The following is a 26,507-nucleotide window of genomic DNA, read 5'->3' as shown; positions in this document are numbered from 1 at the left end:
GCTGTAAGAACGTTTCCCAAGATAATCTGTCACTGCAGGTCAATATTATCTGTGACCAGGCTGAACATTTTAATACATAATATAATCAGTTAAAAATAAATAGCCTGAGGGTTACACGCCTCTGTGAATGCATCTAAATGATCATGGCCATCATAAATACACTTTTAATGTATTAAACCTGCACCGTCCTCGTGCATATTTTCCTGTTGTTGTTATATAGTATCAGTGCTAACTAGAGTACAACCCTGTAGTGTGACCTTGTTTAAAGGTGAACCATATGAAAATTCAAGGGGAGGGGAACCACAGAGTGAATGTCAAACGAACTTTAAACGAACGTTAATAACAAACACAATAGAGTAATTATATTATCTTATTGTGTACATTCTGTTCTAGCTGTATATCTATAACGCACATGGGCCCGTTTTAATAGTTAAGGGTATTGCTGAACCGCAAAATTTAAAGAAAAAACTGCCGCTGGCGGTAAATATTATGCCAACAATTCTTTGACTTAACCGTGTGAATTCATGAAGGGGGCTGAACCTCTCTCCCTCTGCCTCCCCTCCCAATGCTAACGGGCTGCCAAAAATACCTTTGGCGTGTTTGTGACCTTGAAAGTCAGCCCACAAATGTGGCCTCCAGCTGCCATGCCTCACAGTTTCATAGCTCGTTGTCTCTCTCGTTTGCACTCAACGACCGAGCCGCGCCCGGGCCATGGACAAGCCAGACCAGCACGGCTCAGGAGGCATCACGGTGGGTTTTTTTTTACACCGCAAAAGCCAAGCTGCGCCGCTGACGTCACACACAAGGAAGGGTTGATATGCACTGTGGATGATGCAGTGACGCAGTGACGCCGTGTGCCTACAGTGTACAGATTGACGTCACAATGACTGCCATTCGTACCTTCCTAGGCCCTTCTTAACCTCGTGCCAAATCCATAGCGCAGTGCTGTGCCAGCCCATTTCCCCTTTGACACATCACAACACCGCACAGGGTTGGTGTACGGGGATTTTTTTTCTCCAATATTTTGCTGTCTTTTCTTGGATTTTCTGTTTGCACATAGTCACTTTAAGATGTTTTCTTGTTCATGTTTTTGTTTTTTGTTTGTTGCGGTTGCACCCGATTCAAGAGCCGAATGGCTCACAGGGCTATACCTAATAAATGAACTTTGAACTTTTGAACTTTGAACCGCGGGCCAAGGAAATGGACAATGCCAACTTACGCACCTCCTTTAGGGTGTTTGGTCAAATGTATGGGATGTGATTGTATTACCATGATGTGGACCCAGTCCACTGCATCCCTCACGTCTTGGAACATGCTCTTAAAGGACATGAAGAGATCTCCCTCCTTCACTCCAGTGGCACAGCTGTCACGGGAAAGCCAAGTAATACAAAGACAAGACAAAGACCCACCCTATAGACAAAACATACTTTTAGGGGAAAATGCTGTTAGCAAGCATCTATGCGCACTGGGACGGTACACGAGGGGGTAGGTGACAAGCACTATGCCTGATCGCCTTAGTTTCCCTTGGTGGCGATATTTACGCACCGTGCCAGGTACTCATTTGAGGCTGAGTCGACCTAGGGGAGGCACAGTACCGGTTCAGAAAATCATCACACGGTAATCGAACTCGAATCACCAGGTTCGTCGTGAATGCGCTAACCACTGTGCCACCGCTAACCACAGCCAAGTAAGAGCGCACATAAACAAGCACACATGCACATAAGGGACCATTATTTATTCATAGTCCTTTGTCAATCCACAGCTGGATGAAGGCCTCCCCAAACCTTGTTGGCTATGAGGGTTGTTTCACCATACATTACTACACTGGTCAGTGCCGATTGGTGGAATGATGGGCCCAGGACCAGTTCAAATATCACTTGCGACCAATATTAGGCCTGGATAGGCATAGAACTGAGGTCAACGGGTTCAGAACTCAGTGTGTCCACCACTGGGTCACTGGACAGCAATTATCCTAAAAAAACTCTAAAACAACACTAGCGAGTTAATGTTCAACAGTCAGTTACTCAAAATCGTACAACTAGATACAGCAAAGGCAGTTAGAATCGAATTCTTATCATTAGCACACACTTCATAAACCTGTGGTTTTCTAAGAATGTTTAAAACATTTATGAAACTTTCTTCGTACAATGTTCATCCCTGCGCATGAGCCAAGTGCATGCTTCAACCATAAACAACAATCTTTGCCCCCCCCCCCCATAGACTCATTCTAGACCACGAGTTGACCATAAATTCAGTGCGTGATCAGCCAACGCAATTGCAGGCCCTTGCACCGCTGTGCACCCAATACAACGCCTCAGCGATCAGCAGCACAATAGTACACTGACGTTAACGGCAAAACGGAAATGTTTATTGACTGGGAGCCACCACTCGAGTGGAAACCACTGGCAGTTGTCTGCATTTGCGTGTGCTCTTGGACAAATGTGGTTAAAACATTTCCCTATTTATCGATGGGGGTAAATTTGGTTTCAAAAAATGTAGCACGCTTGAAAAGAACACAAAGTAGAATACAGTACAGCTGTATATGTGCATTTTGTAATTTTTAGTTTACAGATCGACAGACATGGTCATTAACTCAGAAACAAGTTTAAAAAAAGCCACAAGTTGGCCAAATATCAATGAAAAGATGTGAAAATTCATAGAGATAGCTGAAAGGACACCAAATTACGCAAAGTATAAGGGTCACTAATGCTGTTGTTAAAGCAAAAGAAGTCAAGCGAGAATGGGCAGGACACGACATGATGAGAACACATTGATGAGTGGACACCGGGACAAGGCAAAATAAGCTATCGTGCTGTGACGGTTCCACTTGAAGACGGAAGCTTGTGTTGCCTCCGAAACGTCGTGATTTTTTATTTTTTATTTATTTTACTTTTATTAATTTAAATTAAAAAAATTTTACCTACGTGACTTTACCGAAAAAAACTAAGAATATGAATCATTGCAGTCACGAAAGCTTTAAATCTAGAATTACGTGGTAGAGGTGTCAAGATAAAATCAAATAATTCAGAGGCCGCTATTGGGCACGAGCAGCCACGGAAAGGTTGGAATGGGGCGGGAGAAGCCTTTTGCCAGCAGACTAAATAAATTCAGAGAATTAAAGTGTCGTGTCAATTAAACTTCAAAGTGTTGTTGTATTGGTTTTAATAGGCTCTCCACCATGAGTGCCAACAGAAAGTCCTTAAAAGGTAGAAAACGTATAATCAATCCACCTTTGAGTTATGTGCATTTTAAAGCTGTCTGTTAGGGCCATTAGAGAGAGAAAATATCTTCAAATGTAAATAAAAACCTTACAATAAACACTAAATGCATAATTATAAACTAAACAATACACGTTGGATTGAATTAGCATGTAAATGCATATGCATCTCAATACGCTGAAATAATTAAATAGACAATACCTGGTAATATTCTATTGTACTACCTTAAACATTACACTATGTCACGCAATTGTTATTTCGGAATTGCTTATGCCTAAAAATTATAGAAAATGCCTATTATTCCCCACAAACTTTGCTTCTGTGACCAGGACATTGATACTTTTACCTATTTTCAATGAGAAAACGGGCGAATTTGTGTCTTTTCATTCACATAAGGTCAGAAAAAAAATATGAATAAAAATTAACATGTATTTATACTAAAGTAATACAAAAATTACTACAAAAATTTTGAAGTGAATAATTTTTCGAGATTTACGATTACACTTTAAATCACTTTAACGAATCAGCCCCCAAATGTTGTCTCCCATCATGTTCTCGTGATACTGTCCTTGGTAGCGGCGTTCAAAGTCCAGTATATCCTGGTGGAAGTGCTCGCCTTGCTCCTCCGAGTACGCTCCCATGTTCTCCTTGAATTTATCAAGATGAGCATCAAGGATATGGACTTTGAGGGACATCCTACAGTCCATTGTGCCATAATTCTTCACCAGTCTCAACCAGCTCCACGTAGTTTTTGACCTTGTGATTGCCCAGGAAGCCACGAACCACTGCGTCAAAGCTGTCCCAAGCTGCTTTCTCCTTACTAGTGAGCTTCTTGAGGAATTTATTGCACTCCAGGATCCTCTTTATCTGTGGTCCGACGAAGACACCGGCTTTGACCTTTGCCTCAGACAGCTTAGGGAAGAAGTCTTGAAGGTACTTAAAGGCTGCCGACTCCTTATCTACAGCTCTGACAAAATATTTATAAGGCCCAATTTTACGTGCAGTGGTGGCATCAGCACCTTCCGGGGGTCCACCAGTGGCTCTCACTTGACGTTGTTCCTACCCACAGAGATCTCGGTCCGCTATGGCCAGCCCCGCCTATGGTAGTGCGCCTTGGTGTCCCTGCTGTCCCAAAGGCAAAAATAGCAGGGAAACTTGGTAAAACCGCCTTGGAGACCCATTAGGAATGCCACCATGAAGTCTCCGATGACCTCCCAGCCGTACTCATCATACTTCAAGGTGCCCAGCAAGGTCTTGATGCTGTTGTAATCCTCTTTGAGATGCACCGAGTGAGCCAGGGGAAGAGACGGGTACTTGCTACCATTATGGAGCACCACGGTTTTGAGGCTTCTGGATGAGCTGTCAATGAAGAGGTGCCACTCATTCTGGTTACAGGCGATTCCGATTGCCTCAAACAGACTGGTCACATTGTGGCAGAAGCAGAGCCCATCTTGACGGGTGAAGAAGCTGCAAAAAGGTTGGTGACACGTCCTCTGATCTGCGACTTGCCCACTTTCATCCAACAAGTTCCATTGCTTGAGCCTAGACGTCATGAGCTTGGCATTGGACTTGGTGAGACCAAGATCTCTGATCAAGTCGTTGAGGTATTTTTGGTTGGGGTAGTATGGGTTTCTCTCCTCAGCTCTACCTCTGAAATTGTCATCTGGATCTACAACGTCTTCCTCGCTCTCTGACTTGCTGCTCTCTTCTAAAGACGGCTGCACTCTCTCCAGAGGAGTGGGTATGGGGAGCTCATGACAGTGTGGCACCAGGGCGATGGATGAAGGAAGGTCCGGATACGTGATAGCAGGTGCATTCTTGCCAGTCCGACGTTTGGAAGGGTCCACCATGCAGAAGTAGCAGTTACTTGAGTGATCAGTGGATTCCCACCAAATTCTTGGGATAGCGAACTTCATGGCTCTCTTTTCCCCTCTGTACCATCCTCCAGAAATACATTAATTTCACCCATGACTAATGTGTAAGAGATTCTCGCAACATTTTTCATATATTATATAATTTTCAATAACATTGAAAATTGTTAAACATTTTAAAATTAAAAACTTTTACAATTAAAAAAATTGTAACAAATTTCATAACATAAAATTCCGAGCAACAATTGTCCATCTTACCTTCCAGAGTTTGTTTGCATTGCTCGCAGGTGAAATGAGGTGCCCAGGGTTTGTCTTGATCCCCGACAGGCATGCCAAAATATGCCTTGCAGGCCTCACACATCTTAGCAGATGCTACCACAGAGTACTTTTTCGCTCTTGTCTTGATAAATTGGCCGCAGAGACATAGCAAAATGCGTCTGCCGGATGCTTGCAAGCCTCTTGATGCCATCTCAGAAAAATGCAGATATGTATCCACTTAGGCAGCTGGAGCTAAACTGAACTGGTGGGCTTAAGGCCCCTGTATTTATACTACTATTTATATTACTGGAATGTTCTAAAATGTTCTAAAAGTTACTCCAAGTTTACTCAGCACTGAATGTATTTGGAATGTTCTGGAAAATAGGTAAATGTCTAAATATCACTGTCATGGTCACAAAAGCAAAGTTTGTGGGGAATAATAGCCATTTCTGTACTTTGAGGCATAAGCAATTCGGAAATAACACTTACTACCCAGGAACAACAAATAAATGCTACACAGTGTTATCATTGCTTAAGGTTAAACAAACTTTGCATTGCCAGCCAGATGACTATTAGCTACTACTGCATATGCATGAAAGAGACTTTGACCTGGATTAGTGAAATAACATGTTCCATACCTTTAGCACCTCCTATCTCAGAGCCCGGGGGGGGGGGGGTGGTGGTTATAAAGAGTATAAAGCTATCTTACTATTGTCAACATAACATAGATAATGCTGACCACTGAAACTATATCTTAAAGGTGGTTATTGAATGTGATAATGATTCTGGAACACAAGTTACAAACTGATAGACTGTGAAGAATGTGAATGTAATCTGTGGTCCACTCAAAAAGCAAAACGCCAGGTACGTAGTGACCGCCACTTCGAGTTTTCAAATTGCAGGTGACATGTGCAGGTGGTTAACGTATTCTTAAGTCACGGCTTAGCTGAGGCTTAACTCTGGCTCAAGTGAGCCGGCTTAAAGACGTGCTTAACCAGAGCCGGTTCTGAGCATGGTCTCAGCATGGTCTCAGCCATGCTCAGGATTTACATGAGCTGAGCCTGAGCCAAGCCAGGGATGGCCTGCTCACTCTTCTATCTTCGGAAACAACTGAGCGGATGAACCCTGACTTGAACCACGTTAGAGGCCAAGCCTTTGTGTTTCGTTTGTTGTCCTTCCCCCGCACCTCCACAGAGCACCAGTTGGCTACGTACAGTGCGAAAAAAGTTCAACATACTTACAAGCCGAGACTTGTTCTCCTGGGACGTTGTATGGATTTGTTGCCTAGAAAACCTGAGATGGAGCTCACTGCCTACCCGGCATGGAGCCGCTGCATGTTCCTGTAAACATTTAAGAGATACTCCCGTACGATAAACCACCAAATACAAATGTGGTATAAATGGGACAGGGAACCTTTTCGTCACTGCATTCAAGTAGGAGGTGCCATTTTCAGATAAGAAAATCCACTTGTGAGTTACTATCCTATCCACAATATAACAGACTGTACCTGCAAATTACACATACATGCAAATACAGTAATAAGATGACTTTGCCATTACCCTCGATCTTTTCCACAAACATGTGCAGATAATAGAACAAAATAATGTCGGGATATAGTGTAGTGATGTCACACCTTTACATCTGTATCTAGAAATGGTAGTACTGGATGAAATTACATCAGTATCAATTGCTATCTTCATCGTGATTATCATGATCACCTTCATTTCATCGTTCATCAATACCATCAGCTGGATGAAGGCTGCATGTCCATGCTCGGCTGCCAGGGGAAGGTAGTTGGTGAGCATCGCCACGGGAACGGGAGCACGACGCGGCTGGGAAACATTGAGAGCGGCCAGGTGCGGGAAGACCATTGATGTAATTAAAGTAGGATAAAGTAGGATATGGTCAATCACATAGAGGAATCTTCCGGACAGGATGTTCTGGAAGGGTCATGAGGCCTATATAAGATGAGCGAATGAGCTCAAAGGGGAGTGGGCTGAAGACAAGACAAGTTGAAGTCGGACCAGCATCGGCTAGCTAGAGCGTCCCTGTGTGGGAGTAGTCCTGTGTGGACTCGTATAGGCTCGGGGTAGAGACGCTAAAGGCGTGAGCGCAGTCCGTACGTCGGCAAGCTTAAACGCCGCGGCTGCCGTGGTATCGACCCGCTGAGACAGCGAGACACGGCAGCCGAAGGGACGAAGGAAGGATCGCAGAGAGTGAGACCGGGAGGCGGCAAGTGAGAGAGCGCACGAGCGGCGCACGGCGTAATCTCGGCATACTGCAACAAATGCTGTAATGTTGACATCGTGAATAAAGTGACCCGGAAAGAAAAAGACAAGAATTCGTCCGCCTCAAATCTACAACACTACACTACACAAGTGTAACGACAGGGTGACACCTGCCTGTCTATAGGGGTATTTACGCTTATAGCTGCATTACATAATGCCTTATTATTGTAATGACAGTGTGACACCTGCCGGCCTGTAAGGGTAATTACGGTTATAGCGGCATTACATAATGCCTTATTATGAATGGGTGTATCTGGGGTCAAGGTCAAGGGCGGAGTCAGTCGAGAAGCTCTGGGAACCATCCCAAAGGGTCTAGAAGGTTCTAGAAAGGGGGTGTGGCCAGAGGTGGAGCTTGGGCACGCCATGCAGATGTAAGGAGCACCGAACCAGAGCTTCGGGCTGTTAGTGTGGGGTCTGGGTCCTGGTTGCATCGCTGCCATCGTCATCTCTTCATCTTCGACCACGTGGCTGTTCTTCTGCAAGACCAGCTCTGTCACCGCCACTACGTTCATCAACCAGCCAGCGTAGCGCAGGACAGAGATGGGCTGCGTGTTTGGACAGCCAAGGTGTAGCCGTGTTACGAAGTGTATCGCCCTGTGTGCTCTTAATAGATAATGTGTGTCAGAATTCGCTCACTACACAAGTATTAACAGATGCTGTATTTTGTGCTGTGTTTTTCCATCAGTTTTACCTCGTTATATTGATTAAATACGTTGGAGTCGGATGTTCACCCTGGCTCTGAAGGTTTATTGAATGCGAGGTTAGCTACTCGGATAGTTGTGCAACGCAGCATACAGCGAGGCCGAGACAATACAGTAGTATGGCCCTTGATTTTTTTTTTATCAAGGTTACCCTATTCAAAGCAGGGACATTTTACAGCGGAAAACTGTGTGAAACGCAGTGCTTTCTTGAACGAGCCATCAGATTGTTTATAGTCATGTACTATATATTCCAGCAGATAGCGTTCGTAAAACGACCACCCATTTTACACTGGTGGTGAAGGTAATACTAACCATATTTCTGCAATAAATCTGCCTCTCATTGTCCTAGTCCTGTGGTGATAGGTGGCAGGAATTACCGCTACGGCACAGAAGTAGTGATGTTACTTGTTAATTTGTCCATGTACTCTATTCCTGTTGTGGCACACGCCAATTTACGGTCATACACGGCGCCCACGAAGTTAACAATGAGTCAATTCACTGCTTAGTAAGGGGCCCCCCACTCTGTGCTGGCAATGTTGGTTGTTTGACGATACTTCACTACGTTGGTCAGTGCGGATTGGTGGAGTAGTGATGGTAGCGAGATGTTAACTACCTCACCCGGTATGCAGGAGATTGTGGATCCGATTCCTGACCCTGCCACCTGTATATTTGGAGTTTGCATGTCCTCCCCGTGGTCGCGTGGATTTTTCTCCAGGTCCTCCAGTTTTACCCTCTACATTTAGAATCAACATGCATTTAGAGTATTTTGCTGCTAAACATTTCCATATGATAAGCCACTTTGTTGAGTTTTTATTTGGAGGTCAGGTCGCTTCTGAAAAGCAGCTCTATAGCTCAGTGGACCTTCCTTACCTGGTAAAATAAAAAATAAAATAAAAATGTGTATTGTTTATTGTTTGAAGTGGCAGGCAGGACCTGTTGCTCATATCGCTTGCCCACTGACGTTAGCCGTGGCCACAAATCTAAATTGAGTCGCTGAGTTTATAGTTAAGTTGCGTGAACCACTGTGCCAGTGTTCAATAAAAGGTATCATTCGTTTTTAAAGAATCGCGAGTAGACGGCAGTTTCAAGTGCGAGGTTTAACGCTGAGGTTACGTGAAAGGTGAGGTGTATGCCAACAATCACAAATGCTCAAGCTGCTAACAGAAGCATTTGAAGCAACCACAGCTGAGATGGGATGTGTTTTCAACACCATAACAGATATGTGGAGGCTTCAACGATTGAAACTCGTAAAATAAATGCTTCATACTTACATGTGCATCATAGCCTACATCAACCTCGTTCAAATTGCTGTCTACTGATAGTTATTTAACTATATTAGACAGCATATCTGCTTAGCCTCCATCTTAACTTAAATATACTGGGAGTTAAGCTGTATTTGCAAGATCCATTGAGCATAGTTTAAATCTGTTATATCTCCAGCTATATGACAAGTCTTTTATGCTTATTCACAAAAACGCATTCCTATGCATTTTAGCCAGGTGCTGGTAGTGTGCATCTGGAATGGAGCACTGCAGAAGCAAGTGTTTTGTTCAGAAGTCTCCTGACGTGCCAAAAGAGGGAGTAGCGTCTACCTGTGATGATGTCCCAGATGCATCGATTGCCTGGTTTGTGACGATGTCGTTGCTACCCCACGACCCTGACAATGTGGCACTGGCACCTTATGTGGAAAGACTGTAAAGTTGTCTCCCGTGTTCCTTCAGCAGTGTCCACGCCTTTGAAACCACACGGCAGCACTGGCAGGATGCAAGTGCTGTGTATATTCGGCTTTTTTGTTGCAAGGCTTAGTCACTTGTTTCTCCAGGCGTGGACCACCTGACCCACAATAATCCACGATGCTAGGCCCATTCGGCGATGCACCTCTGGTGATTATCTGGAAGAGTCGAAGTCACATCCTCGTTATGGAAATGTCTTTGTGGCTTCGACGACTTGTCCCACGAGCAGGACGGGGATTCGCGGGGGCTCGTGACCTGATGTACCGGATTAAAGTTTTCATCCAGGAAGTGTGCATCCACATGATGCCGGCCTCCTCTTCCACCCGATGGGAGTGCTGCCAGTCATTGATTGGGCCTCTTTGTTAACAGAGCTGCGTCGTGTGCATAATCAAGTTCCGCGAATAGCGAGTCTCTAATTTGCATGCCCGGGTCACCGGTGCATCAACTGAGAATCCAGTAGACGGCACAACAGAACGGGGCTAGAACGGAAATGCAGCTCTGGCGAACCCCAGACGTGGTGGCAAAGGAGCCCGATATGTTGGATCCAATGCCTTCGCATGAGTGGGTTCCTGCATGAAGGTCCTGGATCAGCCTGAGTAGAAATGGGGGGGGGGGGGAGGGGGTATGCCAGAACCGGCCCTAGACCTTTGGGGGCCCTAAGCAAAATTTGGTTGGAGGCCCCTTTGATGTATGATTTTTTTCAACCACTAGCTAGCAGTGACTCTAGGGGGCCCTCTGCTGGCCATGGGGCCCTTTGCAATTGCAAGGGTCGCTTAGTGGCTGGGCCGGCTCTGGGGTATGCGGTCGCTTTGGGGGCTCTCACAGGGCGTTCTGGTCAAAGGTAACCTCAATATTGATGTAGGCCACGTGGAGTGGTCTCGTCAACTGACGGTTGCGCTCAAACAGTAGTCGCAGGGCGAGCACTGTGGCCATTGTGGCCTGTTGTAGTTGACCACAATGGGTCAGCAAAAACTCGACACGGTTGAGTAAGACATGGCTTTACACTTTTCCCAGTGCTGAGAGTAGTGATAGGATGGTAGTTGGGGCACTGGTTTTGGTACCTTTTGGCAAAATAATCTCCAGTTTTGATTTGAACCTTCACTGAGGACACACAGCTCTGCATTATCATTGACTCTGTCAACCCAACCACACTGTCCGCACTCACATTCTGCTGTATTGCAGTCTCATTTTGGAATTGGTTCTAACTTTCTCCAGCTAACTGTATCCAGAACTGAAGTGTAGACTCCTGAATGGTAACATTCACTGAGTAACGACTCTAGTTTGACCATGCACCTCTGAAACTCTGACATTGTAATAGAGTTGTACTCGAGTTATTTTTAGGAAAATAGACTAACCTCGGGGGATGCATGATGAGTCAGTGTAAACATCAATTAGAAACCCCAATGAAATCGAAATCAATAAGGACCACTTTTTTTGTAACTTATGTAGCATGTACAGCAGAATGCATTATCCAATGCTCAGTGGCAGATAATACATCTGAAGAAAAAGAAACTACATACCTTAAGTAATTCCAAGCCAGTGTGATTTTTTTCAAGATGACTTCAATGTTTATTTTCTAAATCAGCATTTGAGTTGCATAGTTGAGAATTGGCCAAGTAGATGTTTGCATTCTACCACATATAGTCTGATATCTCTCCACAGAACGTTCTGCCACTTTGCCTGCAGTAGCTGGGTTACGTGTCCACGTCGTCGTCAATGATTGGTATGAAAGTGGTTTATGTATCCATAACCCTGCCCCATCAGAGGCAGTTGGTTGATAAAGTTGGGATCTTATTCTTCTTATCTCTAACTGCTCAGCACTCCCAGGTCTAGGTTGTGCTCTTTTGGTGATTAGGGCTTTTGCTAGCGTGCCACCCAAGCTATGGAACACCTCTCCACTTGAAATTAGTCAATCAGAGTAATTCGATATAATTCTATATATTTACGTCTGCCTTGAAAACCCATCTCTTTAAACTGGCCTTCCACCTTTAAATGCGTTGGTTGCCCTGGTTCTATTTTTGTTTCCTGCTTTTCGTGCATTGCGCCTTGGGATCCCAGGATGGAATGTGCATTATACATTATAATTATTATTAAGTTGAATAATAGTCTACGGTTACTGTTTTAGGTAGTATCTAACCTCTTAAACTGGTATGTTTGCTGCACTGATTGTATGACTGATGATGCCAGTTGGCAGCAAAATGCAAGAGAGACTGGGAGTGGGTAAGCATGCAACATGCTTTCTGACTTTAACCAGCATGTCCGGCAAAAATCAGACAACTTAAATGTATGGCTACTCAGTCAATGGTGGCAATTTTGAGAGCACTCAAGTTCTCCTGTTTGCATTTGAGCCTGTGCCATGACTTGTCAGCAAGCCTTCACCACCGTACATGGCTTCAAAGCTCACCAAGCATGGCAAAGTTGTCACTCAGCCATCGTACAATGGTGGTCACTGTAGGTAGTAAAGCAAGCAGACGAATTCCGAGAGGGGAGGTAAGCGTGTCATTGTGACATGTGGAGTGTGATGTTTTATTTTGAGCAAAAATTGTAGACATCACCTTATATAGCGAGTGCAGTTGATGAAGAAGTCCACAAGGCATGCATAAAGGTAGGTCTCTACAGGACAGGTAACAGATACATAAGCACTGTTTAGTAATTGTAGAAGTAAACCATACATCAAGAATGGCTTGTGTACTTTTATATTTGTAGAGTGTGCAACTTGTATACAAAACCTATGTTCTGCAAATGAACAATTGAAAATAGTGGTGTTTTGGTTATGTCCCTTTCAGGGTCTATTTCAGGTCTCAAAAGAAAATAAAATTGTCATGAGATAACTGAGGAGGAAAACAAAAGAGTGTTAGTTTAACACGTGGGCTCTCGCAACCAATATCATCCATAATAGAGGTTTTTTTTGGGTTAGATCATATAAATATATAAATGTGTCATTAAAACCCGCCACCACCCGACACAGCCAACTAGTAAGGGTTTTCACGTAAACAGAACATGGCAATTCGTCACTAGTACAGCAAACCGGTGTGTTGGAGAGCCAAGTCACAACATTTATATTCACGTGACAACCCTTACTAGTTGGCTGTGTCGGGCGGTGGCAGGTTTTAACGACACATTTATATGAATAGGGTTTTATCCCCTTTTTTCATGGCAACAAAACTGAAACCTTTTTACAAGGAATCATGTCTGCATTAACCACAATACTTGTGGTCAAAATGCAAACAAAAAACACACTCTGATTATGATAATATATGCATTGTCCTTGAAACTGATTGGTCCACACCAGAGACGGCTTTCTTTTGAGCCTCGTCTCAAATGGTGCTAGACCAGAGGACGCCAAAAGGTGTACAGCTCAAAGACAATGCACTATCAAAGTAATGAGGGCTCAGGGTAAGCATCTACATCATTCGACCTCCTTTGCCAGTACCAAAATATAAAAATAGGGTTTTTCCCCTATATTATGAGTGTTTTTTTTTGCATTTGACCACAAGTATTGTGGTTAATGCAGACATGATTCCTCGTAAAAAGGTTTCAGTTTTGTTGCCAGAAAAAGGGGGAAAAACCCTATTCTTATATTTTGCTTCTGGCAAAGTAGATCAAATGAGACATTTATATATTTACGCAATCTAACCAAAAAAAACCTATATTATTGAAGAGAGTGCTAATTCCACCAAACACCTTGCTACTAAGAAAGGTGTTTGGCCTGAGCACCACTAGAGTAACATCGGTATTTATACAATACAATAAACTGCCAAGAACATGTATTGGCCAAAGACAAAACGATGAGATCCTCTGTAAGGCATTAACAGACTGTTGTTAGCCATCACCGTGAAGGCCAACATGGCACAGAAGGGGGTGGTGTGGCTAGCGCCATTCCCCACCGGATTTGTCTCCCCATTTGGGCTGTTTACACACCACACCAGGTACTCATTTTATGGCTGCGTCAACCTCAGGGAGGCCCAATACTAGTTAGATATTCACCACTGTTGTTGGCCGTGAGTGGAAATCGAACTCAGGTCACTGGGTTCATGTGCAATGCACTAACCACTACACTACTCCCCACCATAAAAAAATCATATATTTTAACAGGACAATATGTACACATATATACGAGCAGGGCCAAATAAAACGTGCCTACAGGCACAGTCACGCTTCCTGCTTCTCAACCAAACTTTTGTGTTTATGTTTCTTGACTGGTAAACACTCATGTATATCACAGGATGCCACTCACTCATCGTAAGACTTAGTAGCAAACTACTAAGCTTAATTGCAAATTGTTGCGATGGGTATGAATCCGTGGAATGTTTTTGTTTTATTATACGCTGCATGCTATCAAATATTAGTGCAAAAAAAACTTATTTCATATGTATTAAAAAATATATTAAAATCTACTGAATTACTGCTAGCAGAAAGCCCTGATGCATATGGATGTGTTGGAGGTTGTAGGATGTGAATGCTTTAATGAATATAATTTATTCCTGGGCATATTCGGTTTGTATACCAATGTTGCAGAAACCATGTGGAAATGTCACACAGCAGTGCATTTCATGTTTCAGAGATTGGTTTGTGGAAGAAATGTATCACTGAACTTCTTGCAAAAAAAAAAATTACCCTTTTATCCTTTAAATTAGCAGATAATGTCACCTTCATAACATCAGTCTCTCTACAAAATAAAGAAAAGTATTTTGTTCACATCCCATCGACCCCATGGCCTTCTGAGAATGCATAATTTCAGCAGCATTCCACCAGCATTAATGCTGCTGAAATCACATACTCCCAGAAGGCCGTGGTGCTTTTGTAAGTTACTTGTATTTACTGTAGACTATTCTATCCTTTGCATATGGCAACATGTTCGGAAGATAAATGCATAGTTGGAACCTTGAAGGGCATGTATGATATTATATTTTCTGTGAATAAATCCCAATGACCACACCACATCTAATCAGGAAATTGAACTGGCCTTACCAGGGAGGTTGAAGAGAGTGTTGAGGACATAGAATCTCTCGGTATCGTCTCTCTGGATGAACTTGTTTGAGTACTGCTCTCTAATCTCAGGCCTAAAACACAACAGACAACACAGGAAGCCACGAAATGTATGTTAAGGCACTAAGACTATCAGACATGTATAAGTACTGTATCTAAAGACTACCTAAGTAATCATTGCCACAATCCATTGATAAACGTTTAAGATGTAATCTCTATAATGTGTATTTTAAGCTACTTGCATATTAACTCTCAATAATTACTAATCAAATTGCATAATTGAAGCAAGTATGTCTAATTATCAATGAAAAACGTTGTAAAGCACGTACCCAAGGTTACTTTACAAGTATCCTCTAAGTTGGTATCCAATATGGTCTTCTTTGTATGAAGCAATGTAATCAAGGCACAGAAAATCAACATTACAGTCTTCGGTTTGGCATGTGCTCTGACTTATCGCCAATATTTAACCTGAAATTAAAAGTGATTTTCCAAACCATTCGATCATATAAAGAGGAAAGTTTGACATATTTATGGGTTGTAGAACTTACGAAACAAAAAACACATAAAGTGTTGTATTTTTATGATTGCTTCTATATGCAAATACTGCATGTGCAGCATACATTTTGCAATATTTTCATTATCGGTATATGTATTTTTTAACCCTTCTGTGTTCAACTTAAATCATAGTTAGGTGGGTGAGTTTTCTGCATAGTATAAATCCACGAGTCGTCTTTACCCCGCAGCTTTGATTAGTTGGCTACGTATGGTGCGAAAGAAGTTCAACATACATACCCCTTCATGAATTTAAATCCGTGGACGCAGACTAAGAGATTCCCATATGCGTCCACCTTCAGGAGGTTTCCATAAAGAGTGTCAAAAACCAGCCCCCTGCCAAAAGAAGAAAATTGAAGACACACCAACAACTCATTCATTTGTATTTCACAATTGCGCATATATTGTACATATATCATGATGGCTAAACGTTGTTTATTCCGTCCCTAATTGGGCCTGGGGTGGAGCAGTGGTGGCACAGTGGTTTATGTACTGCATTATGAACCGTGCAAACTTACTCTGATCGGGCAAACATCGATGGCCGTGGCAAACGTTGGTGAGTCTGTCCTGGGTATTCCCTTTGCCATCCAGTTGTGAAATATGGTCAAACAACCGAAAGAACCAAATAATAATTGCTGCAGTCACGAAAGTTCTAAAATTAAGAATGGTCAAACAACCCCCACGACTGACGACGCAGATAAAGTCCTTTACAAAGCAGTGGATTGACAAAGGGCTACAAATGACTGTACTATCATTATTAATGGTCCTTGTTAATTTAGGTGTTTAAACAGAAACAACCATTGTTATCCTGATCCAATGACACGTGTACATGTCACGTTGCAATAAGGAAATAAAATATGTTTAAGCAGAGTATTTCAAATTAATGCAGCTACAACCAAGATAATCGTTTAGGTGACTGCTAAGGCAGGTAGCTGCTCAAGGAAAGAAATTATCTTTATCACTGGACTACAACCCCTAGCCACCCTCTGCCTCACCTGGGGTGTGTTCAATGGGCCAAGAGGGCTTTGCCATGGCGCAAGGAGTATGAAGAGATAACTTTTTCAAAAGGCGGAGAAAATTTGCACAAGCAAAGGGTTTAACATCAATATATAAATGTTTAGTTACTCATATAATTGTACTAGTCGTCTTGAAATTTACCCCCCAAAGCTATTTGAGAATTGTTACGATTTGATTAACTAATACATGCGGTATACTTGTTTTTACAGTTAGGTGAATGTAGCAGCCTCGAGTGGCTGCAGGGGCTCGCATGAACCTGTTGCATACAACATTTGCGAATGGAAAAACATCGAATCTCGAACACACGTGATGGGCTGCAAGAACCGCGGGTTCTAAGAAATTATACGGATCGATTAATCGATGCATCGTTACTCCCCCATTATTCACCCGCCATCTTCAAACAATGTGACAATGTCATTAGACCTCCTTTGCCAGTACCAAAATAAAATAATGGGGTTTTTCCCCTTTTTTCTGGCAACAAAACAAAATCCTTTTTACAAGAAGATAAAATAAAAAACACACTGATTATTATCAGTGTCATTCAGACTTCTTCTCGACAGACCTGTTCTCCACCTGAGGACGGCTGCTTTCCTTGTGGCCGAAACGTCGTGAGAATTATTTTATTATGTTTTATTATTATTATTTTATTATTTCCATTCTACGTGACTTTACCGAAAGAACCAATAAGATATTATCAGTGTGTTTTTGTTTGCATTTTGACCACAAGCATTGTGGTTAATGCACACATGTTTGTATTTTGACCACAAGTATTGTGGTCAAAATACACGCATGATTCCTTGTAAAGAGGATTCAGTTTTGTTGCCAGAAAAAAGGTGAAAAAAACCCCTATTATTATAATGTGACAATGCCCACCGAACGGTCAGCGAGGCAACGCCACAGACCGCTATCTCCTGTCACGACGCGCTCTGGGCTAACCAGCCATTCAATAGAGAGGCTCGCTCTGGAGCTGTCTGGAGTGCTTGGGGCCCATTGAACGCACCCCTCCGTACGATACCTCGCAATAGATGAAGTTCACTGCAGGGGGAGGATAATGTCACACAAAACATGCAGAACGTGAGCGCGAGAACTCATGTGGAGCTTGGTGCGAGCGGTGATGTACGCAGGGGTTATCAATAACACTGGGTGATCGGTGAGCCGTGGTTATTGTGGTACTAATATCGCATCAGTTGAGTTTGTTTTTGTCCAGACCATTAATGGAGATTCAAATAACGTTATTTATTTAAGATTCTTAAACAAGGCATACAATGATAATATAAATGACGACTCAGATAACGGTCTCAATTACTTCAGATATAGCATGGTAACAAAGAGCTCACAAAAGATTCGAAATATTTCTGCATATTAATATACATTACATCATGGTATTTTTCCCAATAAAGCAAGTACCAATTCCATAGAAAATATGTCTTGATCAAGATGTGTGGTTTGACTCAGACGCGCATTTTTCAAAGTTTAACAATAATGCACTCTCCCGATTCTAGGAAAATGACTTCCCACACCAAACCTATCTTTCTAAAAACACTCCTGCCCACACATATGAACCCTGCACTGAAAAATGCCCTGCCCCTAATAAATAAGTTAAAACATGTTAGTTTATAGAAACCATATTTTATTCACTAATTTCTATAATAAGCAGGTGCAGTGAGATGCAGGAAGACTCCGTGAGATAGTGCTCGTTAGTGAGCAGTGAGGCTACACTTTTATGGGGGCTTAGGGCTGTTAAAGTTTTGGGGGCCCCACTTTTGTACTCATACTCCCTTCCCTTTTAACTGTCTTACATCAAACATCGCACTGTTATTTACGAGGCGTATTTCAGGCGTAGTTTTTAAATGTGATATGCGAATTATAAAGTTAAGTGAAAGTTAACACGAACAAAACTATATTTATTTTGGCATATATATAATTTCTAGTAATGCACACAATTATTTGGTTTAAATAACCAAATTACACTATAGGATGTATCATCGTGCTACATTATGGCATTTAAACCATTATAAAGCAGTATATTTATTTTTTGGTGGGCGGGGCGGGGCTCAATGGTCATAAAATAACTATAGCAGCCCCCTAAAGGCCCCACATTAATCCGACACTGGCCAGGAGGGGTTCATCCTCACCTGATGGGGAACTCGGGATCGTACTCAAAGTTGTGCAGCTCTTGAGGGTAGCCGATGGACACCAAGCGCTCGATGGTCAGATCAAACTCCAGGGCTTCGTACTCTGGTGAGCGGTACACTGTGGGAGGGAATCTGTTGTCGTGACGCGCCAGACAGTCCCCTGTTCTCTTTGTGCAGGTGGTAAAAAATAATTATCAGTGTACAATATGTTCAACCGCAAAGCACTTAAATACGGTGAGAAGTCCACAAGGGAAATTAAGGACTGCTTTCTGTAATTATCTTGACGATTTTTCCAATCCAAATGAAATGTCACAATACTGTATACTTTCTTCATGTGCGTGTTTTTTGTTAATTCGTAATTAGATAAAAAAAAATATTTACTGTAAATTACTCATTGAGAATGTTAATCAAGTATTTCTCTAAACTGGGAGCTTATTTATGTTCTCATCTTCAGAAGTTAATATTTTCCACCACATATTCTTGCAGAAAGAATGCATATGTTTAAAAGAGCAACCATTATATTGGACTTGCAGGTCACTTCCAGAAAGCTATTGTAACAAGCACTGAATATTCCTCCTTACTTATCATGCAACTGCCCACATGGTGCATGCGTGATCGGCTAAAGGGTCTACATGCAACTGCAGGAAACGTGAGAAAATTATTAACCAATATTAAATGAGTGATACAAGAAGCATCCAGGAACAAGTGGACTTGTCCACGTGTTCTTTAACATGAACCCACATCCAGACATGAGTGCAAAGGGCTAATTCCAGACCATGAGCAGAGTACTTTTTAACACTTTAGTGCAGCAGGGTAAAGGTGCCAAGCATAAAGTTGTGCAAAGGTGACGTTTGACCTGCCACTTGATTGGGCACTCCCACGAACAATAAGTGTGATAAAGTCATCTGTGAACCACGGGTGCCAGCGACATATCAGGTACCCGCCTCACAACCCAGTACATTGACACACTTCTGATAAGCAGCCTGTACTATGCCACCTCTTGAACTGATCTTGTGCGGCATCAGCTAAGGGGAGGCCCTCATTCTGAGCACGGAAGCCGTACGCACGTATAACGATAAACCACCGTCCCGTGAAAGCACTCCTGCACGATTAGGATGGCCGATCAATGCTTCAGCTTATCAGCCTCTAACCGTGGTCGGGTGGATTTTTCTATGGGTCCTCCGGATTTTTCCTCCACATGCAGCAACATGCGTTTAGAGTATCTGGCTGATATAGGCCACTTCGTTGAGATATTATTCGTGATAGCCAGGTCGCTTCTGAAAAAGAGCTATGTAGCTCAGTGGGCCTTACCTGGTAAAACAAAAAACATTTAAAGTACATCACAGTATTGATTGTCGAGGAAACCTCGACTGTGCATTTTGAACTTGAGCCAATGCAATTGGCTATGACATCGTTTGGACATCACATGTGTTACTGCCACCAGTGGCTATGTCCAATACCCTAAATTCATTTACATTTGAACTGTTTCTAATTTGGACGCAGTAACGTGGCTATCAATGATTTAAGACAATGCTGCTATTCATCACACCATGAGCTATGCTCAATTGGGTGAAAGGTGAATGGTGTGATGAAAACAAACTAGAGTGACCCGTATAAATGATTGAAACACATTTGCATTCATTGTAGCATGAAAGAGAAAAAAGATTTGAAACATCATGTTCATATTTACACAGCCGTTTGCCCTTTTGTAAAGGATCTGAGTCTCCAATAGTGAGTTAGAAAGGTGACTTAAATATTCTTTGGGTCTTTCGGTAAAGTTACGTCGATAGGTTCAAAGAAAATACAAAAAACTACGACGTTTCGATCGCATCACAAGTGGTCATCATCAGGAAAAGGTTGTTAGCTTCTAAAGGCAAACTGTTTATAAAGGTTTTAAATGGACGTAGCCAAAATATCAGCAGCATGGGTGGAGCAACTAATGTTAATGTAAGTGATGGGCAGCGACCGCGATTGGCGGTGGGTTTCCAGCAATTAAAGGGCTGCCAGGTGAAAATTAGCATGTTAATGTAACATCGGTGAGCGGCCTCCACGGCGAGCGAGCTGAGGCGGCTATGTTAATGTGAGAGATTAGCATGTTAATGTGAGAGATTAGCAGGTTAATAGAAGATCACAAAGCCACGCCACGTCGAGGTACAGCGCGCGAAGGTGGCTGTGTTGGTGTGAGAAATTTAACCTGTTAATTTAAAATCGGAGAGTCGAAAATAACAACTAACATCGGAAGGTGGGCAGGATGGGAACATCACAGCCAGTTATGACTTAAACTGGTTGATAACGTCCTTCCAATTATTGCCTAGTTTGTACCCATCTTCTCAGTTGAAATTGTGTCTGTGTCTGTATATATGGATGGCTTCATGAACAAATCTTTGTTGATAGCCAGTGGGTTTGCAAAGTACCTTAGTCTGAGATCAATCAATATCGTGTGAGCCCACCGCATTAAAACAATGATCAGCCAGATCTGCCTTGTGTTCACGAACACGGTCTGAGAACACGAGGCAGATCTGAAACATCGTAGGACCAATACCTCGGCCGTGGCTGATCATTGTTTTAATGCGGTGGGCTTCTCCCCCTGTCTCTGCCCCCTCCCTCCCCCCATTGTCTAACTCACTCACTTTACTTGTACTTGTGATGCTTTGCTGCTACCCATGCTGTTTACGCAACACAGCTTTGCTCACTCTGAAAGCCTTTATAAGCAATTGCATTTGGAGGCTTGCCCCCCGTTTTCTCTCCACCGGATGAAGAACGTCGTGGTATTTTTTTGCTTTTATTTTTAATTTATTTTTAATTTTTATTTTATTTATATTTTCTATCTACGTGACTTTACAAAAAGAACCAAGAATATGAATTCCTGCAGTCACAAAAGTTTTTAAGTCAAAATGTATACTGCATACCACGTGCATGTTTTGCTTACCTGCCAGTGTGTAGTCCATTTCCAAACCAAAACATCGTATCCTCTCCACTGCTAAACTACGATTCACAAAAATCCTGCAAAAGGATAAGCAGAGAATAAGTAGGTTTAGAACTATAAAATTAAACCTACCACACTTAGTTATCATATATTTAAGTTCAGGAACCCATCCGTGCAGACCTATGAGTGGGTATTCTCTTGTGAGATTTGGTTTACTGTTGGTGCTGCAGTTATATAGTACCCAAAGTTCGAATTCCCAGCCAGGGCTATCATTAGTGGTGAGTGATATTTGAATCAGCCTTGGGCACCACTGCACCAGCCCACACTGACCTTCCCCGTGATTGATCGACGTGGCATTTGTGTAGGCCTTGATTTGGCGGTGAATTGAGAAACGGCTGTAAACCAAATTGGAAAACAGATATGACTAGGGATAGAAGATCTGCATGTATCAAACAATAATCAATACTTTTAACAAGTAAATATACTTTTAATTATGCTTTTGGATATATTAGACGCCAAGAAAAAAACTAAATTCCAGTGTTTATGTTTGTACATACGTGGATAATGCATACTCGTCCCAAAAGACAATTCATCTGCTTAACAAAATGCTCAACAAAATTATCATAACTCTGTGCTAAAGAGGAAATCACACATATATACACACACACAGTATGAGGCCGTCCATAAATGACGTCACGCGATTTTGGACTATGTTTGACCCCCCCCCCTTCGTCACATGGCGTCACAAAAAGTCAGACCCCCCCTCAAATATGACGTCACAAAGCTCTGCACCCCCCCCAAAATAAAACATGCTTCAAATCGCTTTAAACTATTCTCATTGTAGTGCGTATTTAATGTGGCGCTGCACTCTGATATTGTAGGAGAAAACATTTATTAAAAAGTAAATTTAATCAATTAGAACGTATTGTCTATATTTATTTAAAGTTGCGCATTTTCATGTGACGTCACATTTCTCAAACCGCCCCCCCGCCTTCGTTACACATCGTCACAAATGTCTGACCCCCCCCCCCTCCAGGTGCGTGATGTCATTTATGGACGGCCCCTATATAAAAGGTGAGACATGTTTGGTTCATGGCCCTTGCCCAAAAACTTTACCAATTATATATGTGGATATGTTTTTGGTGGGGGGGGGGGGGTGCAAAGGCCAAACAAATACATTCAGTATTATACATGTGTGTAGTGACATCGCGGATGTCACTGTGTATTGCCGGCTCTAGAGAGGCACGGCATGCGATGTATCGACATTGCTGACACCACTTGGATGTGGGTGCAGTACCGGCCCTAGAGGGGCTCGGTGAGCGCTGACTGACGGAGCTGGATGGCACCACGCTCTGCGTGCAGTGCCGACCCCTATAGGATAGGGTGTGAGAGTGTCGGCCATGGGAATGGGCGTTACTAAGGGCCATGGCACTCTGGTTGACCCCGAAGGACACGTGACCGGTCAAGTCTACACAGGTGCCCCCAGGTGGGGGCTAGGGGTGGTCACGTGTCAGGGTCGAGATCCTGCTCGAGGGTTCTGGAAGGTGGGCGTGGCTAAGGGCGGGGCCAGCCACGCCACAGAGGACAAAAGCCAGGTCCCCCAGAGGGACCGGCTGCTGTTGTTCATCCTGAAGAATCTACGTCCTACAAGAGTGACCAACACGTGGACCTGGACCCAAGCTAGGGTCCGGTCCGTCGTAGCTACTTCCAGTGTAATTAGTGCAGTTAGCCTGGTGGTCCACCACCATAGATAGGGTGCTATCTTGTTAAGGGGTATAAACCCCGTGTGTTGGTTTTAATAAATGTGTTGCCTCCAAGAAGTACGTCTGCGACTCGGTTAAACTCACTACATATGTATACGTTTGTTCTTGACGAAAGTGTTGAGTATGTGTTATTTATGATTGTACACCACTGCCAATGCAATATGACGAGTTTTGTGTTGAACTTTGAAGATAACCCAAACGTTGCCAACTCGTGACGATGCGTTCAGGAATGGAAAGATAACTGACTGAGTACAGCACCCGAGCGCAATTGGTAATATTTCCAACAAATGTGTGTCCTTTGCCGATGACGAGTAAGCCACAGGGTAGAGTTGCTGATACTGTGCGTGTTATCAGGAGGGCTTGATCAATCCCTGGCGATAGAGACGATGGTGACATTGGTACGATCCACTGCATGTTTGGAGGTTGTGCACTCTGGCAGATAAACCTGAGTGTAGCTTTCTTTTTATGGTCACCATAATCTTTTGTTTAAACGTAAATATATCAATGAAACGTACACTGGTCAGGAGTCAAACAGGCAAACACTGAGAAAATAAGTTAATGTGGAGGGTAAGAAACTGATTTAAGCAGCTTATTCAAGATTTGGACAACACTTAAATACTCTGGCTCAAATAATGTTTCTGCACGGAAATATACCTGTGATCACAATTTAGTAAGAACTCATGTATAACCCAAATACAAACCATTATATCATACTATCCTCAGCCCTTTGTCGATACACTACTAGATGATGACCTTCCCACACTGTGCGGGTAATGGGGGTTTCTTTGACCATACTTCACCATGCTGTACGGTGGTCGCCGATCCAATAACTATCCAGTAATAAACCTGGCTTAGCTCCTGAGATCTGACAAGATCACGTGAATTCTGAGTGATTTGGTCACAAGCGAATGATATTATAATGTTTATTAAATATTTGCACAAAAACAAATCGTATGCACTACATTGTCGTCATCATCATCATAACACCATCCTCCTTCGCAAGAGGTTAGGGGGTTCACTTCAGCCACTCCAATACTCATATCCTGTAAAAAAGAAATACATTTACGTCATCCCATTTTTATTTCATTTAATAATTTACTCAGCCACATGTTATACAAAAAGAAAACAACTCTAAAGGTCCACAAAAAACATACCCATGTCTAGGTTATAAATAATGAAATGTGTTGCTTTTTACGTTTCAAAATTACAATGTTGTAGGAGCACACTTCTGTGCAGGATTTGATGGAAATTTTCTGCTCTTTGCATAGATTTTTTTTAAAAAGCAAACAACATTTTTCTTTATCTAGAGGGCATGCGAACTTTAATTTCATAACACTTATCAACGAAATGAGCACTAAAAGTCAAATCGTGCTATTGCAATAAAATAATATATCTTTATTGATGCATACCTGGGTAGTGGCGTGAGGCGCGGGGTTTGCAAACAGCGGGTGCATTTTAGGGCGAGCAGGTGCAAGCGTCAAGACATGGCGTAGCCGCTAGAGAGGCGCCAACAATTAGGGGGAGAAGCAGTAATTAAGTGGGTGCATTTGGGGACAGGCAGGTACGAGCGTGGGAACACGGGGTCGACGCCGGAGAGGCGAGAGATGGAGATGATAAGAGAGAGAGAGAGAGATCACGTGCAGGAGGTGCCGCTGAGGCGCCAGCTACAAATGGGGGTAACTGAGGACCCTTAATGAGGAGGGGGATATAAGGGTTTGTGCAGAGCAACACGGGGTGGTTGTTGGTTGGAGCTGAAGGAACGAAGAGGACAAGAGCCGGGGAGAAGAAGCCTGGGACCTTGCCCTCCACACCTCGTCCTCCCCAGCGGTGTTGGCTGATCCCCCGCTGGGGGCAAGGACGAGAGTGGAGGTGTGAGAGAAGAGTGGCAGGCTAGCAGAGTATTAAGTGAGAGGCTAGCAGAGTACAGAGAGAGGGAGTTCGGAGCAAGGACGCGTTGTGTTAGTGCGAGGAGCATCCACATGGGATGCGAAGTAATAAAGTGACACAGGAGAAAAGCTAAAAGTGTCCGTGTGAATACACCACTACGCCTGTGTAATTGCACTGTAATAATATTTCAACATCCACCAGTGTATCCTCGGTTCCTTAGATGTTCATACTAAGGTAAAGAAGTTGGAAGGTTTGTCCTTGTGTTGGATCGTGCCGTCAAAAGGTCACCACAATCACGAACGCAGATTCTTTAGCTGTGCCCTCTTGTGTGAATTAATTCTCGACAGGGACCTGGAGCACTCTCACCGGTGGCACGCCTCCCGTTTGTACTTGCGAGCTGGCGTCATCCCGTCGACGCTCACAGAAGGGTTCTGCTGCTGTTTGATGTTTTCGCACCAGGACGCCATGGCGATGAGGTTGCTTTCCACTTCTGGGTAAGGCCTTGGGGGAGCGAGACCACGTGTTTACTAGATGGGCACAAGTCACGTTTTTGTCACAAGCATAGTTAGGCAGCATCTCCATCACCACTGTCAGAACTAGATTAGAAAATCTAAAGCCATCGACCTGTGTTTGTTTATTCACGACATTCATATGTGTCATCCTTTATTCAATTACACATATGTTATGTCATATTAACTAAATATATTTCTTCGTGCATACAAATTGTCGCACTCTTCATATTTGTTAATTTACATGCTTTAAATATTTGGTCTTTCCCACCCCCCCCCCCTAATTTATTCTGTAAAAAAGAGAATTGCTGTAAAAAAAGATGTTTCACAGGACTTCTGAAAAATTATTCGAGTGGCACATTTATCTTTAAGCAATAGAGGTGCCAGTTGTATATATGTAGTGCTCGTACCGACACGACAGCTTCGTGTATTTCCTCGGTTCTTTATTCAATTATATAGCTCCACATTTCTCCCGTCAACACCGCTCAATGTTCCTCCGTACACTCCAACCCACAACTCTCCGTCAACACCACTCAATGTTCCTCCGCTCGCTCGCTGCGCTCCGCTGGCCTCGCTCGCTCCCCTCTGCTCCTCCGTCGACTCTCTGTCGTCTCTCTCCTCTGATGCTTCGTTACTCCGCTGCTACCCTACACTGTACTC

The 26,507-nt window shown here is 43.1% G+C and overlaps 1 protein-coding gene across 1 annotated transcript in view; it reads right to left on the bottom strand.

The window, feature by feature from the left end:
- Nucleotides 1-26,507, bottom strand: part of LOC144935162 (cytosolic purine 5'-nucleotidase-like) — a 58,205-nt gene that overhangs the window by 19,578 nt on the left and 12,120 nt on the right. The window contains exons 2-8 of the mRNA XM_078861624.1: nt 25,705-25,839; nt 21,692-21,765; nt 18,763-18,880; nt 15,851-15,946; nt 15,041-15,132; nt 12,625-12,682; nt 1,270-1,363 (exon numbers count right to left, since the gene is read on the bottom strand). Of these exons, the coding sequence (XP_078717750.1) occupies nt 1,270-1,363; nt 12,625-12,682; nt 15,041-15,132; nt 15,851-15,946; nt 18,763-18,880; nt 21,692-21,765; nt 25,705-25,805 (633 nt within the window). The 5' untranslated portion in view covers nt 25,806-25,839. The remainder of the gene's footprint in view (nt 1-1,269; nt 1,364-12,624; nt 12,683-15,040; nt 15,133-15,850; nt 15,947-18,762; nt 18,881-21,691; nt 21,766-25,704; nt 25,840-26,507) is intronic.

This window comes from Lampetra fluviatilis, chromosome 12, assembly GCF_964198595.1.
Source record: "Lampetra fluviatilis chromosome 12, kcLamFluv1.1, whole genome shotgun sequence".
Lineage (NCBI taxonomy): Eukaryota > Metazoa > Chordata > Hyperoartia > Petromyzontiformes > Petromyzontidae > Lampetra > Lampetra fluviatilis.
This window is presented reverse-complemented; position numbering and strand designations above follow the sequence as displayed.